The sequence below is a fragment of the Harpia harpyja genome, chromosome 19 (assembly GCF_026419915.1).
Source record: "Harpia harpyja isolate bHarHar1 chromosome 19, bHarHar1 primary haplotype, whole genome shotgun sequence".
NCBI classification, from domain to species: Eukaryota; Metazoa; Chordata; class Aves; order Accipitriformes; family Accipitridae; genus Harpia; species Harpia harpyja.
Window position 1 is genome coordinate 1,940,499 of NC_068958.1, and position 23,172 is coordinate 1,963,670.

Below are 23,172 nucleotides of genomic sequence, written 5' to 3' on the forward strand. Positions count from 1 at the left end.
CTTGTTAAAAAAACCCAAAACTGTAGGGGAAACAGTGAGAAGCAGCATATAAAATAAAACTTTTTATTTTACTTGCAATTTTGTTGTGCTCCTTTTAAAGTTAGTGCTGATGTATATTTAATAGGAATTTTCTCCCATTCATCTTTTTTCCTGTTCAGGTGCTGTTAGCTCTCAAATATATGCTTGTATAGAGAGTCTAGTAGTGCCTAAATGATGGTAATTTCTAAATCTCATCCTGATGACTTTACTAACAGGTAGGAGTAGACAATGACAGTGGCATTGACAGTGACAGTTTGTAAAACCTGATGTTTGTAAGATAAAAATGGAGATAAAATTAATTTCTATATGTTCTGGAACTAAAATTTAAGACTTTTTTTTCCTAGCGTGAAGATTCTATGCTTTGTGGCATTTTGAAGACCTAGTTTTCGACAATCTCACTTAGAAGCTACCTGTAACTTTTGTTATGTTTTACCATTCATGTAAAGCGTTCTAGAAGACATACTACCCAGAATTAAGAATCACTGACTGAAAAAGATTTATTGGGGAAATACAGTTTTGTTTGTTTGGGTTTTTTTCTCTGTGGTTTTTGTTTTCATTTCAATCCTGTTGCTGTGTTTTGTCTCTGAGCATTACTGTTGCTATAGACAAGTTTCAGCTTTTGCTTTTGCTATTTTAAACCTTAAAAATGGCTCTTTTTCTAACAAGCATTTACTGTTCTTCAAAATGCATTTAATATTCTACATCGAAGTCTGTTGAGATATACATATGTTAATGAAACTGAAAAGACATTTTCTTTAATCTCTTATAGCAGTCTGTTATGTAGTAAATAGAATTGTTTTGTAATTTCCAAACTGTTATAAGATACTGTGTTGTATAATTCTGTATGCCACGCTAGGGGAGGAAGACTAAGATTCTGAAGGAAAGATAATAAATAATATTTGAAAAAGTTAGCATAACCCTCTGCTGAATACAGCATTTCTGCCGTAAAAGATGCAGTCAAACTTTCCTGTCCATCATATGTGTTAAAGTAAAAAAAAAAAACCCAAACTAACAAACAAAAAACTCCAAAGCCCCAAAACCATCCAACCCCCCCAAAAAAACCAGCATGCAAATGGTTTTGTACTTCAGTCTAGAAACATTGCCCAAAGTAAGGGATTGTGTGCTCTGCATCTTGTAGTGCACTAACAGCAATAATAGATGAAACATTAAGTTCCTTTCAATGTGATTTTCAGAATGCTGATATTCACGGGACTGCTTTTGAGATTATTAATGTTCACCTGTTTCATGCTGACATTTAAGTTTTTGTGGTATCTTAGTTTCTTGGAACCTGTAAGCAAGCTGAAGAGAAGTATCTTGTGTTTCATTGTATAAGTAACTTTACAGCCTCCATAGAAGTGGTATGTTCAGCCATCAGGCTGGATAGGGTCACTCTCTGTATCTTCTGTGTTGGTGCTGCAGAAATAAAAGTAGCTTTGTTCAAAAGCCTCTAAATCTTCCTATTACCAGGGAAGGTTGTATAGTGAGGAGCAGCTCCGTGATACTTCAGCTTTACTGTGGAAGGATTTGTACATTCAACTGATCAGTTATTTGTCTGTGCCTTTCACACCTGACTCTCTGTTTTTTGTGCTATTTTATACACTTGGTTTTGTTTCTTCTCAGTTTGTTTCAAGCCTTTGTTTGTGTGTTTTAGACTGACTTTTGCCTGTGTTTTTATCGTGTTTTCTCCCAATACTTTACTTATAATTGAGAGTGCACAGTCTCAGCAAGCAATGAAGCAGTGTGCAAATGCCGCCATGCAGGAAAAGTTGAAGATATTTCCTGAACTAATAAAGCGCAGGGGACTTAGAGTAGAACAATGAAGCAAGTAAACAAACACCAAGCGTAAAATAACATGACCGTTGAATTCCAGATTCTGTGTAAGGCACTCAGTGACTGTGTGTTTTTTAAATGAGCTGTGAATAGGTTGCATTTGGTATTAGGGGAAAAAAACCAACACCCCCACCCCCCCATATCTCCATACCTACCCCCCCCCCCAAAAAAAAAAAACAAACCACCAACCCAAACCCCAAAACCTGCTAAAAACCCCACCCCAGAAGACTGTTCAGGCACGTAGGGAAAGAGTGAAATTTATATTCTCATTAGTATGAGCAGCTATACAATTGAACAGAAAGTATTACTTCCCTTGAAAGAAGATGGTAGAAGAGATTTTGGTATTTGGATTTGTAAAGTAGACTTCAGTAGCAGAAAAACTTGATGAAATAATGATAAAAATTTAGAATATTTAATCAGATTGGGAACAAACTAATAGAGCTTCATAATAGAAAAGTCATGCCACTGGTCTTTCACCATGCACATTATAGATTGTGTATGAATTTGAATGTACAATTTGTACTCTTACAGTACAAAAAGAGTAAAGTGAAAGGCAGTAAATCAATATTATTTGTAATGATCTGCACAGATAGGTGATAGAGCTCATAAAATGAAAGCCTAAAATGCTATAGGGTTAAAGACAGAATGAGACATTTGTATGCATGACATAATTGACAGTTCAGTTTGATTGCTTTCCATGGCAGACAGCATAGGAGACCTGCTATCATTCAGAGTTGTACTTTTCTTCAGAATCACATTGAGATGTTCTGATACTGCCCTGGGGCTTAGCAAAATCACACGTGAAGTTACCTTCAGAAGTGTGCTTGCTGTCATCTTGATTCTTCAGTCCTGGGGAGGGATGGGGGTACTGCTTGCCTGGGTATTCATGTTGTACTTGTTACTTGCTTAAGGCTTCTGGAAAGGGAAAATATGGAAGGGGACTAAGCCCCTTTTCTGCTTTGACTCTTGCATATCATTAGATAATTGGGCAACTTTTTTTCACAAATATGTTGATTTTGGTATGGGCAGAACATTAGTGAGTGATAAATTCTGGCTCATGGCCAAAATGCTATATAGGCAAAAATTAATTTAACGTTGAGGATCACCTTTTTCTTCTTTCTAATACTTTGGGGGGCACAAAAATGTAAACTCTGCAGAGGGCTGATAAGTGCGTTGTTCTTTAAAATACACACTACTTCAGTCTAGTAAAACATCAAATGAAAAGATTCTGTCTTTTCTTATCTTTTTCTAATTTAATTCATTGTTTTCTGTTCCTTTCATTCAATGAGTAGCAGCTTTTAGCAATGACAGATATTCTATTGTGACTGAAATATGCATTTTGTAAGTCATAACTTTACCTGGTATTTAAATAAACTGTGTATGTACAGCGTGCAAGATTTATGCAGAACACAGCTGGAGGTATTCTGCTCAGAATTCCTATGGTTTAAAATGTCTCTTTCAAGTTTGAAAATGTGTTGTGAAGTAGATACCATTATGATAATTGGAAGTTCAGCTTCTCTGTCTTGCTCTATTATTTTTTTTTGAATACAATTAACACATCACACACACTTCACCTGGTCTCTCCTCATTTACCTCTGACACTTCCTTGATATTTATTTAGACACATGTGGTGTCTTTGCTTTGAACTCAATAGTTGGTATATTCACTAGATATTTTTTTTTAATAAATATTTTTCTCGTTTAGAGATATACAATTAGTTTGCATTGTTAGAGAAAAGTATACATACTGATGTCAATTTAAGTCTTTTACTTATTTGTTAGATGATCAGGACATAAATTGTATAAAGATTGTAGAGAAAACTATGATTACTCTCAAATCAAAATACCTGCTGAGAAGTTGCAGAAGCAGCTCATTTTATTATAGTTCTCACAAGGGAACAGTACAGAGAAGATATGCAAAAAGCTATCTGGAGGAAAAAAAAAAATAATACATTTAATTTGAAATTGTTATATTTTCTTTAAGGTAACATAAACATGAAGCACAGAACTCAATGTTTCATTTGAATTAAGCTTTATTCTTTCAGATTCAGCAGCAATGCTTTTATTTCTGAAAACGAAAGACAGTAAGTTTGTTTTAAGAATAAAACCAAATTCTTAAAGTGGACTTAATAAAATACTATTGGCATAGTTTTTATATCTTAAATAATGTATGTATTGTGCTGTGTTATGTAACATGTATAAAACTATTAGCAACATAATGCCAATATCCTCCAGAAGACAACTAGAAATTATATGGAGTAATTTTTATGATTTTGAAAAAAAAGAAAGCATCTGACAAATCAAATTTTAGTGATACCACAGGGGAAAAGAATATGAAAATATCATAATACTGTATTTCATTTGTGGAAAGTAGGTTTGGAGTTCTCTGTTTTTTCTTTTTCCATTTTATTTCAGTTTCAGGAACACTCCTAAGGCTTGGAGGTTTAATAAGGAATAAATCCAAAATCCAGTCTAAGTTCGATCCTCACGATGAAGCAGGAAATTATTCTGGCTTATTTCATTAGTTTTTGCTGCAATTTGGAATGAACTGGGGCTATGTTTTTGTAGAGTTCCTGTACACTGTCCATTCCTGTAATAGCTGTTTTCCATAGTATTTTCAGTAACTGTATTACTGAAGATGTCTGATATTTGTAAATTAGTTTATTACAGGAAAAAGGTGTCATCTACTGAATAAGAATTAATTTTCTTTGTTTTAAAATTTAATTGATCAACTCCAAGCTTTTCAGGTCCAAGATTCTAAAGTTTTCATATGAAAGTTCAAAGCTGTTTAGAAAAAAATGGAAAGTAAGCTGTGCCCTTGAATGAGTTTTATATAATGTATGATTTTTATTCTTACGAAAGGTTTGTCTCTGAGTTCTCATGCATTGTAGAAAGTCTTCCTTGTTCCCTGCAGCACCAGTTGGTTGTGAAATGGAAATCCACACAGTGTGAAGGGTTCTGAAACGTTGTCCACAACAAAGGAAGTGGGGTTGTGACAAAATACAAAAATGAGGTGTGTTTGGTTGCTTCACCGTAGTCATCACCATGGAGAGATCCATTGTTCTACAGCTGCATCTTTGCTGGGTTGCTTAGGGAAGGGCATGATGCAGAAACCATTAGAACAGGGCATTTATAAAGGAGACCTATATCACAATAATGCAAAAGAAAATCAGTGTTTTCTTTTGAGATACCTTTGACTTGGACTTCCAGTTTTCAAAATGCACATTTGAAATTATCTCTATATAAAACTACTTGGAAGAGTGTATTTTTTTAATTTCTTTCTTTTTTTTTTCTTTTTTTTTTTATGAAACCATTCTGTAATAAAATATTTCAAGTACTGGCTAAGCTGTAAAGCTTAGGGCTGATAAACAAAGCATCTGAAGCCAAATGGCCCCTTAGCTAACCCCAATTAAAATAAAGATTTCATTGCGCTCTGTCCTGACAGAGAGGGAACATATTGTTGCCTTTAAGGGAGTTTGGTTTAGTTAATGAAAGAATTTATTTCATTTTTTCAAATACAGAACCTAATTAAATAAGTTTCAACTTGACTTGTAGTTGAGGACATTTTAACTCCTTAAAGGTTACTTTTGTGTCCAAGTGTAGCTCTCTTTTGAATAATTTCTGATGCAATATTTAGTTTTGTGATTTATATAATGAGAAATTTTATAGCAGATCTCATGTGAGTAACTATATGTCTGTTTTATATACACATACATATATGTTGTTGGTTCTAAAAGTGTAAAACTTGTTATTGACATTACTCTCTTCAAGCATCCTATTTGGCATTAAGTATTACTCAGAGACAGTAACTTGTACTAGATTCTTAAAAGTAATGTGGAAATGAAGGTGGCATGGTTTTGCTCTGAATACACTTTAAAAGCTGTAAATTATATATGTACATTGCTTACTCCTGTTGTTCAATGAAAAGAAAGATATATCAAAGAATAATTTTTGGTGAAGCTCTCCAAGCAGTAGTTAAAATCTGTATCTCTAGAACATTTTTTTCTTAGAGAGGATTAATGGTGAAAATGAAAGCAATTTGTAAGGATTACAAATGTGATTATTTTGCCTTTCTTTCAGGATCCATCTGTACTTGTATAGGTAAAGTTCATCTCCCATTTGTCACCTAATAATTTATTACATATTGTCCACTAAGAAAATATGAAAAATAAAGAACACATTTATCTAAAGCTGCTCTATTCTTACATGCAAGAACATTTTATACTTAACACTTGAAGGCAGTCAAAGAATGGGAATGCTGTTGCTTACCTTAATTTCTTGCCTAAAATTTAAAAAATGTTAAATGGCTGCTGTGTCTCTGGTAATAAAAATCATATGAGATTAGTTACAATCTCTATTGAATGATAGCGAATAATACTGTTTGGCTGTGTTGTTTATACTTTGTCAGTGTAGTAACTCTAATTAAAAGCACCTAACCAGCATTATTCAGAAATTGGTGGGTTCTTTTAAATTACTTGTTACAGAAGCTGAATCTAATCAAGGAAGTTCATGCTTAAGGTAAATAATTTTTAGTTCTTACAGGTATGAAAATATTTTCCCCAAATGTGTCTATGAAACTATAAATATATATTGTTTTGGAGCAGTGGCTTTCCAATTAATAGGGAGGACTTCTTTAGCACAATTTTAAAAACATACATATGTTCCGTCCCTTCGTTTGGGGATTTTAAACTAATGTTTGGAGTATGTGTTCTCTTCCAAATGTCACCTAATCATGTGTTCTCCTTTATGTGTTGAACAAATTGCGTTTCAGCTCTCTTAAAATGAGTTTCCAGGGTGAGCAAAGCAGCTGTCTCTGATAAAGGGCTATTGACTTCCCTAAGTCAAAGTCATTCCCAAGGCTTTTGACTACTTCTGCTTCAGGTCTGTGTGACGCTGGATTTGTTACCTTCAACTATGGAGGTTAATGATATTCAAAGAATTTCTGCCTGTGTGAGGAAACAAATTATTTTTATTTACAGATAAGTCACAAATACTTAATGGTTTGGGAGGGGCTTGTAGAGGCTTTTTAGTTGAAAAAGAGTGTTCTTTCATGCGGGTGTGAACATGAATGAAATTAAGGACTAGATGGTACTGGAGTCCTACAAATCTCTTACTTATTTGGCATATGTTACAGATCTTGAGACAACTGAAAAGCAGTGCTGTTCTTTTCTCTTCTGTGAATTTTTATAGACCATTATAATTAAGATGTGTTTCAGAAATCTCAAGAATAGTTGCCAAACATAACCAAAATAAAGCATCGCATCTAGCCAGAGTTCGAGATATCCTCACTCTGCCCTAAAGCTACGTTTCCCATCCATTATCTTGTCATAGCTTATTGTGCTCAATTTTAATTAAATTTTAATAGCAATTTTGCAGTCATAACTGACTTGAAGGTTTTCCAAAGACTATTATACCCACAGGATATTTCCCTTATGTGTTTTTCTTGTTTCTTGTTTTTCATCTTGTTCAAATTCTGTTCTTTGGAAAAGTCTTTGGTGATGGAAAGCATGAAACAGAAAATGGTATAATGACTTGATTGATAAGTATCAGTTTACAACCAGAAGTAATCAATTGCATTTTGTATACATTGGGAACGTTGATTCTACTAGTCATATAAAAAGTCTTAAAAACTGATATATTCGATAAAGATCTTGGGTTTTGTTTAATTCTACTTATGCTCAGTGTATACACTGAGTATTCTCCATGTAGGTTTCAACATACAGATGCCAAATCTTTAAATACAAACCCTACTTTTACAATGCTGCAACCTGCAGTTCTTGCTTTTCTGCCTTTCAGGGTGTTGTTTTCACAAATGTTATGCACAGCTTTTACTTTGATATCCCAGAGTCTGAAAAGTCACTTTTTACGCTTAAAAAAAAAAAAAAAAGTTGGATCATCAGTCCTTATTGCTATATAGGAAGCCCTGTAATATTAATTGGTTGTCAAATCCCTAAGAAATAATGGATTAACACGCTTGATCATAGTGCCCTGTTCAGAAGCTGAAGTTTGCTGACGTCCCCAATCTCTCTATTTAACACAATTACAGATATGTATTCAGGACATTTGAGTGGATTGCATTTCATTAATACGATTTGAGCAGACAATACTAAGTTGCTGTTGGGCCCGCTCTGACAGCTAATTACTGAAATGAAGTGTGTACATGGCTAAGAAACAATGGACCACTTGTCAGAAACATTAAAACAATGCAGAAATAGTGCCAAATCTTGGAATTGCTCCTCTGAACAGTTTTTCTTGTCTCTGCAGACCAACCTTGGGACATATGTGATTGTGGTGGTGAGTTAGACTTTAGGGAAATGAAGTTTGTTACTGTTGACTAAAATGCTGTATAGTTCTGTTTTGCCCTTTTCCTCTGTTTAATTCAGATGCTTCTATGTACTTACCCCAATTGCTAAACACACTTACCTCTTGCTTACAGACATTGTTGCACATTTTCCTCCATAAAATGTCTAAGCTGGTTATTTGAATACCAGAGATACTGTGAATGTCAGACAGTTTTGTAGCATTATCTACAGGAAAAGATCTCCCTGACGATTTGAAGGACAATAGGGAGTGACTTCTCATTGTCTTTTCCAGTATAAAAAAAACCATGGGCAATCAAGTGAGGTTTGTAACAGCAAAGGTTTGAAATAAATGAGAAGGAGCTATTCTTTGTACAATAGGTAATAATTCTGCCAAGCACTTTATCAAATGATAATGAAGAAGTTTGTATTGGTTTTGGGGAAGATTGGAGAGACACTTGGGATAGGCCTCTGTTTGGGTTTATTTAATACACAAGCAACAGCAGACTCAATAAATTTCTTGAGATGAAGATCTCAGTCTGATAGAGTCTGAGGGGAGAAATAATATTCAGGCTTTCTACCTTCCTGGTCCTTCCTGGACATCTGCTTATGACTACAATGGAGACGGAACACCAGGCAGATAGACTTTTCATGTGATCAGTTATGGCCTTTGTGTTCTAAAATTGTGGTTTTCAACTCTTCTCTTGTAATTTTTTTTTTTCTTTATCCTATATTTGGGTATCAACAACTGGAAATGAGGTGTTGCTAGAGAATTATGTAACTTGCCATAATGGAAAGTAAAAAAGAAAAACCAAGAATTTGTTTCAGATGCTGAGTGGACGAGGCTCTCCCATCCCATCTCCATTTCAGGCATTCTGAGGTATTTTGGTAACAGTTGTCTTTCAGAAGAGGTGATGTTTCTGTTTAAGAAACTGTGCTATACCTTTGGCATTGAGCACTTTCTATACCTATCTGAAAACTTCTTGTGCATATGTCGTTCTAGAGTAGAAGCAGCTGAAGTTACAGTGAGTTCAATACTGGGGAAGGGGGCTTATCTCAAGGCTTTTGTAAAAACCTGTATTACCCAATGTGGTTTCGTCTTTATGATATATCTGCAGAATGATTAAAAAGAATATGATGCTGGCTACAAAGCATTTTTATCATCCAATTCAACTGACTTCTGTATTGTTGTAAAAGAATATGCTAGTTATTATTGGAGATTTTTTTTGTATTGATGTTAAGAGGAGTCTTGGGTTACCAGTGTAGTTTATCTTGATGAGTGCATCCATATCCCTGATTATAATGAGAGCCAGTGCTACCTCTGAGCAGCTCCTGTTATTTAATCTGTGCATCTCCAAGTCCACAGGTAACATGGAGACAAGGGAGTTTGTATTAAATACACTTGAGCCTTTATTACCTCAGGGGTACTTGCTCATCTTTCTGGTTTTGCAGGGCATTTTTCTTTTTAATCCTTAAACATTTCAGTTAGTAAACAGAAACAGGAAACTGAGGTGTTTTTTTCATTCCAGTGACAATAAGGATCAGATAAATATGCTGATTTAATCATATTTGCAATCTGGTGACCTGTAAAAAATTGCAGCTTAGTTTCTTGGTCAGTATGAAAACACACCTTTTAAAATGTACCACTTTTAATAACTCGAGAGTTATAACTAAGGTGCTTAAGACATTTTGCTTTAGTGTTCATTCACAACTAATTCAAGGATCTACTCCAAGCCATACCATCAGGCAGTAAAATAATTGCAGTAGAAAAATATTCTATTTCTTGTTGAATTTTAATTGAATCTAAAAAGTTTTGATTCAAATCTGCTGCTTCAATTGGAGAAAAAAAGGACAGTAGCAGGTTGCCAGTAAAGGGTCTATTCTGCCTGATCAACTCAAAAATTCACGTTGAGGTGCTGGAACAGTTTGCCATTCTTGCAATTCATTTTACAAAACAAGTTCCAGACTGAGCTCTGCTTTCATGTATTCTCTCTCCATGGAAATTATGTCCTTTTTCTCATTTCAAATTAGATGAGTACAATGAAATCCTTATTTTACATATTTATTAACAAGGCTTTCATCCCTGTGGTATTGTAACTATCCTCACTACTTTATGCAAAGAAATTACAAGGAGAACTCACAAACCTTTAGGAGGTATATGTGATCACTCTTTTTCAAGCATTATTGCTCATATCTGTATTCTTGCATGTTGCTCCACCAACCTTTATTTACTGGCCTTCCTTTCCTTACACTGTTGATGGCATTGATTTTTTATTTTTTTTTAATTCTGAAATAAATCACATTATAGACCTCATGCCAAGTTCAAATCTCTTTGGGTATCCGTTGTTAGAGAATTGATGAGTGAAGAAATGATGTCGACTCCACTGTCTGGCATGTGGAGGGTTAAGGGAGTCTTTAGCCTCACCAAAAAGTATTTGGTCAGGTACTCAGGTGCTGGAAATTTTCTTAGCAACATCAGTCACCTAGGAACATGATCATCTGCTGTTCTGGGGTAGAGATTACAGAGCTTAATGATTAGCTACTATAAGCTGCAGCTGATGCCAGACTCTACCCCCTTTACACCTAATTAGCCTCATTAATGAGCTCTTCTGCTCTCCACAGAGAGGGCTTCCTCCTTGGAATAGGAGGCAAAAATACTTCACCCAGGTAGATGTGCTGAAACCTTTAATTATTGCCCACACCTGCAAAGCCTTGTGTCTCTGACAGCAATATTGCTTAGCTGAAATTGCGCTTATTTACAGTGACCACAGTACAAAGTATTAACTCTTTAGCACCATAAGAATTGTTTTTTAAGCTTTGAAGGTATTTATATAGGGTATAAATCTAAGCACTTGAAAATTTTATGCTTAATAAAGTTGGGTGTATTGTGTGTGGGGTTTTTTGTATGTTTTTAAAAGTTCCTGAGTATTTTGTTTAACCCTGAAAAAGGAGTTTAAATTGCTGTTGAATGTCAAATATTGCATTACCAGAACTAAGAATACTGTTAGGCAAGTTTCATTCTTTAAATGAGCAACTTTTGCATTTGGAGCAATGTAATTTTGTACTGCTAAAATTAAAATATGGAAAAATATGGATGTAGTAATCAATGTAGCAGACAATAGCTGAGCTAATGAACTGTTCTGGTGTGATTCTTAGCTGTAGCAATTATTGGTAAATATCTACTATATTCTAGTGTTTAAATGTCTTGAAATTTGATAACATTGTGTTTGTTTTATTGTTTATTTGTTTTAATGCTAAAGTAGCTACGTAATATTTTTGCATGTGCATTTGTGTCAAAATGATTATGCCCATGTAGAGCAAATATGTATGTACATTTATCAAATTAGCTCAAAAGGCAGCTCAAGTCAGTGTTTATTCTAGTTTTTAATAGGGAACGTTGAAAATGCCAATTTCTCAGTGCAAATACTTTGTCAGTTATTTAGTAACTTTTTCCACAGTAGCCAGCTTTCTTGAATTTTCACTGGGAAATGCCTACTGTGAAAATACTCTGTGGCACTGGAAAGAATGTAATCCAGTCCTGCGGAGTAGGCAGCTTGCTTGAAGATGAAGCGAGCAGGTGGCGAGTGTTTTCTTTTACTGTTCTTTCATGGCCATTCACCTGGCTTTCTCAGCTTCTGGCCTGTCATTGCAGCAGGTGAAGCAATCACAGAGAAGATCTTGGGCTATAGGATGCTCAGAGTCTGTAGGCAACTGTAGTCACAAGTTGTGGTTCTTTCTGGGGGAGTTTGAGCCAAGGAATTTTTTTTCCTGGAAATTCATCTTCTAAAATGAATACAAGATCGTGTGCCTCCTGCAAGGTATGTTCAGTGCCTGTGTAGAGTGATAGGGCTTTTCAGCCAAACTTGTGAGATTGTTAAGTTTTAGTCAACTTTGTTTCCCTTGAAGATGTTCTTAGCAGAATGCTGAGCTAAATTGAACTAAAGCATTAAAGTTAAAAAGTAATTTGGAACAGAAAACATGTATTCATACAGTTGAAAGAATATTAAGAAACTGAAAATAGGGTCTCAACGCTGTGAGGTCACTGCAATAATAGGCATCATTATTAGCAATTCTTATGAATAGGTAGAACAAAGTTTGTTTTACTTTATTAATAATTAAAACAGCAGCAAGCCTCACCAGCCAAGATGTAATAATGCACCATGTGAATCACAGAAGTTCATGTGCACTTTTCCATGAATGCAATTTGAATTGCATGCCAAAGTAAAGCATCAAAATGAGTGATTTTTCAAATATTTGGATAATGTTTAGTGCTCCTTATAACTATTACATAAATGGGATTGAAGTCTGTGAACTCTTCTGATTGAAATCTCACCTGTTTCCTGGGTGAGGAAGCCTGAGGTTCCAGGGCAGATGAGAAGGACTTTTACAAGATAAAAATTATCATTGAGGGCATGTGGGTCTGGAGGAGAGCAGAGTTGGAATTTTTGGCCCTGCAAATATCTGCCCATCTGCTCTCTGTCAGAATATGTTAGAAGTGCATCTGGATCCGTGCCCCAGAGTTTCAGCTCTGAGCGGGTCATGTGCTTGTCTCCACGACAACTCAAGGAACTGTGTAAACTGCTGTGCTCTGAGCCAGATGCTTCTCTGCACATGTGGTCTAATTAGATGGCATTTCCCCCCCCTCACAAAAGAGTTCAGAAATTTTGCATGGTTTCTATGTCAAAAATGTGTAGCTGATATAATGGGAGTTGGGAGGAGTCATGCGGCCAAACACTAAATAATTACACTTGCTGCAAAGCTCGACTTCAGTGCGTGTGAGCTGTAGGTTTGCAGGAATGCAGAACAAATTCCCTTCAGTTGCTTCATTGTGGATTGAGCAAAACCTGTGGGGGAAGTGGTGAAAGGAAAAATCTGCTTCATTTTTGTCCTCACACTGCATGCAACTTTCTCATTATGAATATACTAGGAAGGAATTGGGGGTTGGAGACAAATTACATATCTTGCAATAAATGCTTGCAAGACACAGCATTCTCAGTCTCTGAGAGGCAGGATTTCTTTTTTCTTTTTTTTTTTTTTTTTAAGGGTTTGAATAAAATCTACAAGAAGTGAGATGTTGTAGAGGAGAGCCTGGGGAAATAAAATCAAACCTAACTTTACAAAAAATGGTACTTTCTAATATGGCAGGATCCTCAACCTATTGTGAGATGAGGGAAAGGGCTTCATTCGGTGTCAGTGATCGAGGAGCTCTGTTAAAAGTAGCACAGTTTTTGTGATTACACTAGTGTGGCTTTTTCTGTGTCTTGCCTTCCCATGTGGTAAAATCTGAGCCTCTTTCTGACAAACAAAGAGTGAATAAATGGTAAAAGGAGAGTTCTCATTTATTTTAAAAGGGAAATGCTTTACTTTGCTTTTTTCCACCTATGATGAGAAGCATCTTGAGCAGCTGTGGACTTGATTTCTTAGTTCTTTCCCAGAAGTTGTTTGGGCCGACATGTAATATACTAATGCTCTGTAACGAGCAGTATAGAGGCGAGTGTCTTTGTGGCAAGTTCCAGTTGTTCCCAGGAATGGATGCTGTTGCATCTTTAAGAGTCTAGTGACATAAGTTACTGATTTATAATCTCACATATGTGATAGATAACCACAGCAAGCATATGTGTGTATGCATTTATGTATTAATCATTGACCACTTAGGTTTCCCCAGAGACCATTACATGACTCGAACAGAAAGGAATGAAACCTTTTTCCAGTGTTCCTAATCCAGTGCCTTTGATTACCTCTCTCAGGGGACATGATAAATTCCTTCTCTAAAATGACTTATTTTCTAGCTGTGTTTTTTCATGGCAATAGTTGAGGCTTCCACACCAAATTATCAAGTGGCATAACATGGTGACAGATCAAACCTCAGTGAGTTCTGTTATAGTAACAGCATTTACTTTGCCAGTTATTATATGAAGGAGGTGGCATTGCATATCTTGTTATCTTTTATCTGGTGCGTTAGTATATCTACCAAAGACTAGATGTCTCTAACTCAGTGAAAATCTAAAGTTTAATTCCATTATATCCATTTTATTTATAGAGACTGGGGTTTTGTTACCTAGCTAAGAGAGTGGGATTTTATGACCTACCTTTATGACTAAAGCTTCTCTCACATTGCTTTAGTGAAGTTAAAAAACAGTTTATTCCCTTCTGCATCTATATTAGCATCTAAATATTATATTAAAATATTTCGATCTTGAAAATAGCCATTTTATTCAATGTGGTTCTGGGGGTCATGATACAAAGGAGTCATACACATCTTGCACAAAAACATATTTTCAACATATTTACTTGGGTGAATCCTGGAAGCTTGATTGATTTGGATGAGTTTTGGCTTTTTACATGTATCTAAGAAATCAAAAAGCAAAATATTAACATTTGTGACCTTTAGGCATATTGGTAATTTCTAAATCTTGGCCAACCATTTATCATTTTTGCAGAGATTTTTTTTCTATTTTAACAAAATATTTTGCATTCTATTGAGTTTTAATAAATGAAACAAAAAAAAGCTTATCATCTATCTCATAGGAAATACTTTGTGTAGACTGTGTTTCCAAGCACACTTTTATATTTTGTCATAGTATAAAATAACTCATATAAAGAATTGCACTGTAATTTTTTTCCTTTTTTGTATTGTCACTAATGTTCCACAATAGTTAAAACAGAAAAAGGCCTTTTTATTATAGGGAACCTGAATTGGTAGCTGCTTTGCATGCAGAACATACTAGCTTCAATGGGAGTATTGCTCATGGAATGATTGCAGAACTAGGCCCTGAAATTACCTTGCCAGCTAATGATAAAATCGCATGCAGGCCACAGGGGTTTTTGTGGAATAAATATAAGAGTGGAACAATATACAGTACACATTATACCAGTAATTTAAAGCATATTCAGGACAAAGAGAGAGTTCCTAGTGCAGGCAGCATCATAGAGATTTGCTGTATCTGATAAAGATTAGGTTTCTCAGCTCATAATACCATACTATTACTTTTCTTTTGTTAGTCTTTCAACACCTACACTCATGCATTGACACAATATCAAGTAGGAAGACGAAGAATAGCCTTGTATTTAAGGTACTGAACAGGGATTAAAGAAATTTCGGTTCTTTTCCCTGGCTCTGCCAGAGACTTTTGTGACCATGTACAAGTTACTTATTATTTTCATGCCTCTATTCTTGATCTGCGAAATGGTGATTTTTTTTTTTTTTCCTTTTTTCTCCCCCCCCACCCCCCCACCCAGCCCTAAATGCTTTCTTGCTGGCTTCTTTGCACTTTATCTTCCAGGTTTGTTGCTTGAGTTCTAGAGACACGAAGCTGTATCTGTTGCTTAGGGATAGAAAACGGCTGGCTGATGTAGGTGATTCAGAAATCAGGGCAGGCAATGGCTTGAATTAGCCATATAAACACTTTGAAAGATGGCGTGCTCTATTACAGTAAAGTAGTTTCATTATTTGTGAATACGAGTATGTGTCATTTTACTTGGTATAACATGAAAATGCCAGGTATCCTAATAAACTAAAAGGGTTTGAAAGGAGAAGCAAAAATATTGCTACGTGATGTAAATTTCTTCCAGTTACACATTTTTCATTAGTTTAATCTTTTATTTGATGTTTTTGTGCAAAGTTTGTCAGATCCTGTAATGGTGTTGGGTATTACCATCTGAAATAATGTGTGAAGGAGTGTTGTTGAACTTTCACTGAATCTATCAGTATCTGAGCTGGTTTTCTTACAATGTTTTAGTGCAAATAAATCTTATTCTATATTTTTTCTACAAAAGTTTCATGGTAGTTTTAATACACCTGAAGTTTTTTGACCTGAAGGCATTTTGGATGTTGTAGAATTGATTACAGCTTAATAATTCACTGCATTATAATAATACATATACTACTAGGGTTCTAAAAGAAGCACAGGCCACAGAGTTCTAATTACAGTGTTCAAAAAGATTTTGATGAAGTCTGAATAGCTGCATATTATAATTTCACATTTAAAGTTGAGTTGTGTGTTTAAATTGCTTCATCCTTGTTGGCAGCCTGCTGGTAAATAATAATACCTTCAGTGGCTGCAGGAAACAGATATATGTCCTTTCTGAGGACGCTTTACTTTTATTTGGGTTTTGGTCAAGAATGTATTTGTTGATATGAGTCTGCTTTTTTCCTGCAGTCTAACTCAGAGCTCCAGTTAGTATCTAGTTTTATAAAGGGAATTACATAAGAATTTTGAGAATGCTTACAAGGTAAAATTTTGAAATTTATTAACTTCCAATATCTACATGAGAAAACTGGGTTAAAGCCAATAACCAAAAACAACTTTACATTTTTGCAAGCTTTTACTGTTTTCTTTTGTTAGTGCGAGGTGCATTCTACTTCGTAGTACAACCAGAAAAAACACTTCTATGACTATTTAGTTATGTCCAAGTTAGGAGTTCGGGGAAGCATGTTAAGTTATTTTGTGCACTGCAGAACATGTCTGTCTCACCTCACATGATTTGTCTGTCAAGGAATGTTTTCTAAAAGAAGCTCCCAGGCTCTTGTAAGGATAACGCCTATGTAGCTGAATACAGCTTGCTATATGTGCACATACCCATGATCCGCAGCACAGGTATAACCAAGTTTTGACACATGACATTTTGGAGGGGATGTTGATGTGATTCAGTGTTACAATTGGTGTTGGTGATTCAACTGACTTGCAGTCACCTTTCTCCCTTTTATTTCTCCTTCAGTGATATTATTACAACTTATTACAGGAGTTATCAGATCACATGCAGAAGAATGACAGCTGTCAGAAATTCCGATTCACCAGCAATTGCAAGCATTGAGGATTTAGAGAAGTGACCCATTTTGTTTGATACTGTGAATCTTATAAAAAGTATCTATAAAAAGTAGAGATACTGTAAATCTATTAAAAAAAAAAAAAGTGGTGGTGATACTCACTCTTGATGTTTCTCTACCAGAGGTTATATACCCTAGTGAGGAACACAAAAAACCAGTCTGAAATTGGACTGGTAGTGGAAGTGGGCATTTACATGAGACAGTAAGTGTTTGGACAGTATCGTCTGCATTGGTAAATACATGTTTTTTAAATGCTTTTCAAGATTACACTTAGCAATACTAATTTATCAGAACTGGTAGTCTCTTTTTGAACAGAGTCTTAATTTAGTGTTCTTTAGAAGAAGTGTGGTCAAATCTCTAAGCACATGATTTCTTTGTTCCTGAGCAGCATCTTGAAATGCTAATAAAGCTATGGTATCATTTGCTTAATGCAGAGTATTTGATCTATGCTTTCTTGATTCCATTATGACTGAGGCAGATGCAAAGAGCTTTCTTGTGCTGAACGTATGTACTAGTTACGGGGAGGTTATTTGTCGTTGCAATTGCAAGCTGAATGAGCCAATGTCCTATCAGGTGTCTGTCACCAATTTCAGATTTTCTTTATGGAATCCTGCTGGCTGACTGATGATTCTTCTTCAGCTGTGATGAGCTAATCTTTCCTTGACATTGTAATCACAATTCTTGAAAGGTCTGCAGAGCAGTTGCTTGCCTTTGGTTGTTGTTGTATCTGACATTGACATATATATCCAGATCAGTAAGATCTTTCTCCAATTTTAGTTTCATTATAATTCTGGATGGAATTAAGGATGATGATTCCTAGAATATCCCTACAGGCTTTACTTTGTCATTTGCAACATAACCAATTTTAGTAAAGGATGTGGTTATTTGCAACATCTAGGTAGTAATAAAACAGTGATATATGAATCCCTTGCATGTCATTGTTCTTGCTGTGTATATGGGATTTTGCTGCATAGTATACTGACACTAGACTTATGGCTTGTAGACTATCAGATTGTCATCTTGTTCTGCACCTTTAAATTCCACCCCACATTTTTTCATTTCGTGGCTGGTTTACAGAGCAGCTCTAATGGCTTGTGTATTTATTAGAGAGGCTTTGAAAGAGCACCTACATGGTTTAAAGGCATGCATACAGCAGCACAAAATTCATTACCCTGCACCACATGCTGACCGTGATAATGCAGAAGAGATTACATATATCTTCCATGGCTTAACTTTTAGGGTTGTCTAAACATAAAGTCTTCAGGTTTGGGTTGGGGTTTTTTTGTGTGTGTGGTTTTTTTTTTTTTTACCCTTAGAATCAAGTTTTGTGAAATCTTTGCTTGTGCAAGAGACACTCACTGTTGACCTAATTTGAACCCTGTCTTTATTATCTTACTGTTTTCTCCAGCAGTCAAATGCTGGCTTTAAAGCTGCATTACCCAGATGCACACTGTGGTGTCTTGTCTCTTGCAGGAGTGGGAATAGTTAGGCTTCCCTGACTTATGTTAGCACCTGTGTGTCTTTCCAGAAGTATCATTTATGTTTGTCTCTGTCCCTTCCTCCAAGTCTTTCTCTAATCTGTGCTGTCTTCTGTCCCACGTATTTTTAGTCCTTTATATTCACTGTGAAAGTTATTGCCATAACCAGTTAGCTGGCCTGTCTGCGAGTACGGTAAGTTGGCCAATTCAGATATGATACTTCTCTCACAATAACTGTCTGCACGAGGTCCTGTACCCTCTTCTGAAAGAAAGTTCTTCTTTCTGAGGAAAAGTGATTTCACTGAAAGATGGGGGATCATAGTGAAATTTTTTACAGCTTAGCTAACCAAGATCAGGCTTTATCTTTCAGTTTGCATGATGGCTTCTTAAAATATAACAGCAGGTTTCATGAAACTCTAGAACAGTCTGAAGTAAGTCCTAGACTCCTTTCGCTTTTCACTTGCTGCCTTAAGTAGTTTCAAACGTTATTTTAGAATGTAACAGAATTCCAATTTAAAAATAGGGCTGGCAACAGATCAGATGTGGGCTGAAACTTTTCAGCTTTTTTACAGGGTCATGAGATAGCAGCACTGCCCTGATGAACTTCATTATGCCATATGAATATAAAATATTCATATAAAGGGAGATTTGCAAAGGCATAAAGAAAAGGCACCTGTTTTTTCAGTGCATCTGGGAGTCTTAAATCTTAGTCCTATATTTTAAAGTTACTTCTCTTGTGTTAAGATTACAGATTAAATGTGTAAATTTTTGTATTAAAAAAATAATTTTGTGATCCAATCTTGAAATACGTGTGAATTATCTAATATTACAGATCAAATCAGATTCCTCATAGAGTTGCACTGTGCACACGTTTAGAGCATTTGCAATGCCATATCTTAGCCTCTGTTATGCATTTATAATTGGAGAGGGGAATAATGGCTTTTTAAGACGTCGACAAGTCAAGGCCTAAATTCAAATTGTTGGAAACAGCAAGTTTAGGAGTTGATGGGTTTATCAGGACAAGTTATTAAATTGTTTTAACATGTGAACAAGACCACTCATTTCACAAAATATCTGCAGTTCTTAGCATGTCCCCTCATGTATAATGTCATCTGTCAGTAAAAGCAGAGCTGAATAGCTTTATAATTTACAGTTAACTAAATCTGTCAAGAAAATGGTCTTATCGTCCAGCTTGTCCTTTTGTAATGAAGCTGTGGATGGGGGTTAGCAACAGTGTGTTCACCCTTCTGGAGGTCGTGGAGGATGGAAAGTACTAATGCATTCTAAGCTGAAAAGCTCATGCTTGACCTTGATGTTTAAAGTTTTTCTTATCATCTAGCAGCAGTTGAGCCTGAATTGTCTCTTAAGAAGTCAAAAGGTCTAATCAACCTAATGAACAAACTCAATCATTAGTACTTTGGGGAAGGAAGTGTGTTAAGACTATAATAATACTGGGCTCCAGCAGCTGCAATATGTATGTTTATAGGAATGGTATATAGCTCAATTGTAAGAGGAGAAGCTGGTGTCATTGTGCTGGATGTACAATGGAGTAGAGGAAGCTTCTGTCTGGCAGGGCGTAGTTCTTGTTCTTTCCGCAATGTTCATACTCTTCTTTGACCATGAGAGAAATTTTGGGTTCTTGTAGATTATAGGAAGGGCTGCTTGTTTCCTTTAAAGTGTTTTGTAAGCGAGAATTAAATGAAAGCTAAACCTTCCTCTGGTGAACCTCTTCTCTGATCATGGGCTAATCTATACTTTTCTTCATGTATTCCTCCCAGCTCTTTTCACCTCCAGATTGTATCTATGTCAGACAAACATTCTTCAGGCATCCCTTGTTACGTTCTGGTAGCTGAATTTGATGGGAAAGCCTTTTTCATACTGGCCAAGTAGCCGTTACACCCTGTTGTTTGTTGTACTGTTGCCTGGGCCCTGCTTGGAAAGTGTCTGTCACTACTGTTTCTGTAGTAACAGATGCATTTGCAATCTCCTAAGATTTTGTCTTACTAGTTGTAGTGCTCTGTAGTATCCTGACTTGTCCCTCCTGGTACCTGAGAGAGTTGAAACAAATCTCAAGTGGGATGGCAATAGCTGAATAAAATATATTTAGTTCTTGCATAGGGAGCTTATATTCGTCCAGATTGTCAGTCCCATCTCAAAATCAACTAATGGCTTTTTCCATTTGCCAAATTACCTCTTGCTCAAAGTCTTGTTTTGACACTTCCATGTCATGCAGGAGTTCTGTCCCTTTCTGCTGTCTACTAACATGAGTGCGTGATCAGCTGTTAGTCATTAAAACCTTTCAGACAGTACATACCTTGATTTTTGAGACAGGACCTTTGTCGTGGCAGTAGTCAGTATGTCATGGAGACTATCACCAGTGTCTTGTATACCAGGCACATACCAGCCAGACCTGTTTTTCCAAACATTTTTCCTTTGTTTACTTTGAAATGAAGTGTCTTATGATTCTTTATCCTGATGAGAGCAAAGCGACAGGGAAAAAAAAAACCAATGTGTTTTTTCACACTCATGCTTCTTGCCGGGAAAGACTGTAGTGATTTTGTTTTTCCCTGTAAATTCCTGCTAGAGTTAATCAAAGACAGGTTTTTATCTTTAAAATTAATTATCCTGAAACTGTAGTTGTAACATAAGAAAACTGCTTGCTTTTCCAAAACCATGGAAATTCATTGGCCCAAGGAAAGGGTGACAGAAACTATCCTAAAAGCGTGACTTCTTCCCTCTTTGAAAGAGACCCATCCTGTGCTTAGACAGTCACTTGCAATTGATCCTTTTCCTCATGTTAAGGACAACCTGTGACCTGTGGCGTTTGTTGATTGCTGGGTTAGAGGTGAGGTACATGGTGTATCATCTTGGTGATTCTGGTTGTCCAATTCATTGAGGGCCAGGAGGAATTTTATTACTGCAGTCTGAGTATTTGAAGCCAAATATTTCCTTCACTTTCCTCATAAATTGTGTTAAAAACTGATATAACTGTTTGTGCCATTTAGTTACAATGGCGAGGTTAGTTATGTCAAAGGACAGGCAATCAGCAGCGATTATCTGCTGTCAGGTTGATAAGCTCTGGGGTAGTACCAGACCTCAGTAGGAAATGTATCAATAAGTAAGTTTGATCGATTGTGAACTCAGGCAAAAAGGTGAATACCTACAGATTTTAAGAAATGTGAGTCTCATCACAGTTTGCCCAACATAGTTTTGAGGATTTAGTATCCTTTTAGCGTGCATTAGGTGTTAGAAGTCCTGGGGCCAAATGGTGGCTTCCAACATAAATTGGTGGAGAAAAAACAATATGCTTAAGCAATGCTGTGGCATGGGGTTTTTTTGAGCACAGTCATTTTAGTGGCCCTGTTATCCTGACTTTACACAGCCAATGGTAGAAAAGATTGCCAATATAAAAAGCCTTCAGAAATGGAATGATACCACCATTTTAAAGTTTTTTTGCTATCCGATGTTGATTTTGAACACTCAGCAGATGAAGAGTCCAAATATAATTTAATACAATTATGAAAAAGCCTCCATATTAATTATACATCGGTATAATTTTATCATTCTTTGTTACTGTCTTGTTTTTAATTCAATAAATATATTTGCTTGCTGCATTGAGTATTTGTAGATTTAAGTGTGGAGGAAACTTGTGCCCTTATGGCAGATGTACAGCAGACTTCAGCATTAACATAACTCATTAAAATAAGATAAAAGTAGAGCCGCAAAACAATTTCTGTCTTTTGCCAACAAGGTTGTGAAAAAAAGAAATTTCACTCATTCAATATATGAAAGTCTAATCTTTGTGAACTGTGGAGAGAACAGAGTAGACATCCTGACTTGTTGGTGCAGGTTATCTGGCTGGGTCTACTGAGGCAGATAAGCAGAATATACAGAATTCAGATGACTGTGTGTCATATTTTGGGGACATTAAGTAAAATTACCTTTTTGGATGATGAACGTTCCTTCACCAGCATTTGCAAAATGTGCATAAAGCAAATGTGTTTTATTTTGATGATACGCAATTTGCCGGTTTCCAACCTGTTTCTCAGTCACATGATTGAAACCTGGAAACAAACTACAGTTCACTCAATGTTATGTAAGGCCTACTTTATTTATTTTGGAAGGGAAGTAGATAAAATGGAGGCAGTGGATTCAAATGGATTCAGACAATGCTTTTTCAGTGTTTAATGCTCTGAACTCTGCAGGGTGAACCAATCACTTTTTGTGAAGAAACATTTGTGTCCCATCGTTCTGCTGTCATGAGGCAGTTTCTTCAGAATGCCATTCAGCTCCAGCTCTTTAAGCAGGTACTGGCTTAATTGCTGTAATGTAGAAGCAGATTCTTTAACAATGTAACTGGGTTTTTTTGAGGGCTGTTCCTATATTCCTTGATCTGTCAGCCACATAATGAGGAAAATTCGTGTAGTTGGCAGCACCTTAATTCCTGCTAGCTGGCATTTCTCAGATTCAGGTGATAAGGCTTTCTACATTTTAAGAGGTGTATGGTTTTTTTCCCTTAAAGGTCTCTGTGCTCAGTTTTGATCTGAGCATACCTAGACCCGATATATCTGCTGTAAACTTTGTATGGGAAGTATATTACTGTTAAACATGATATTACTGCTTCAGGGAAGCTGAAAACATATATGTATAGACAAACACATGAATACTGGTTTTTTAGTGAAGCAGCAAACCTTTTTGCA

General features: G+C 35.9%; 1 protein-coding gene across 11 annotated transcripts in view; it reads left to right on the forward strand.

Annotated features, from left to right (window-relative positions):
* DENND1A (DENN domain containing 1A) overlaps window positions 1-23,172 on the forward strand; it is a 216,331-nt gene that overhangs the window by 142,753 nt on the left and 50,406 nt on the right. For all 11 annotated transcript variants that reach the window (XM_052814751.1, XM_052814755.1, XM_052814752.1 and 8 more), the window contains one exon: window positions 22,678-22,779. In XM_052814751.1, the coding sequence (XP_052670711.1) occupies window positions 22,678-22,779 (102 nt within the window). The remainder of the gene's footprint in view (window positions 1-22,677; window positions 22,780-23,172) is intronic.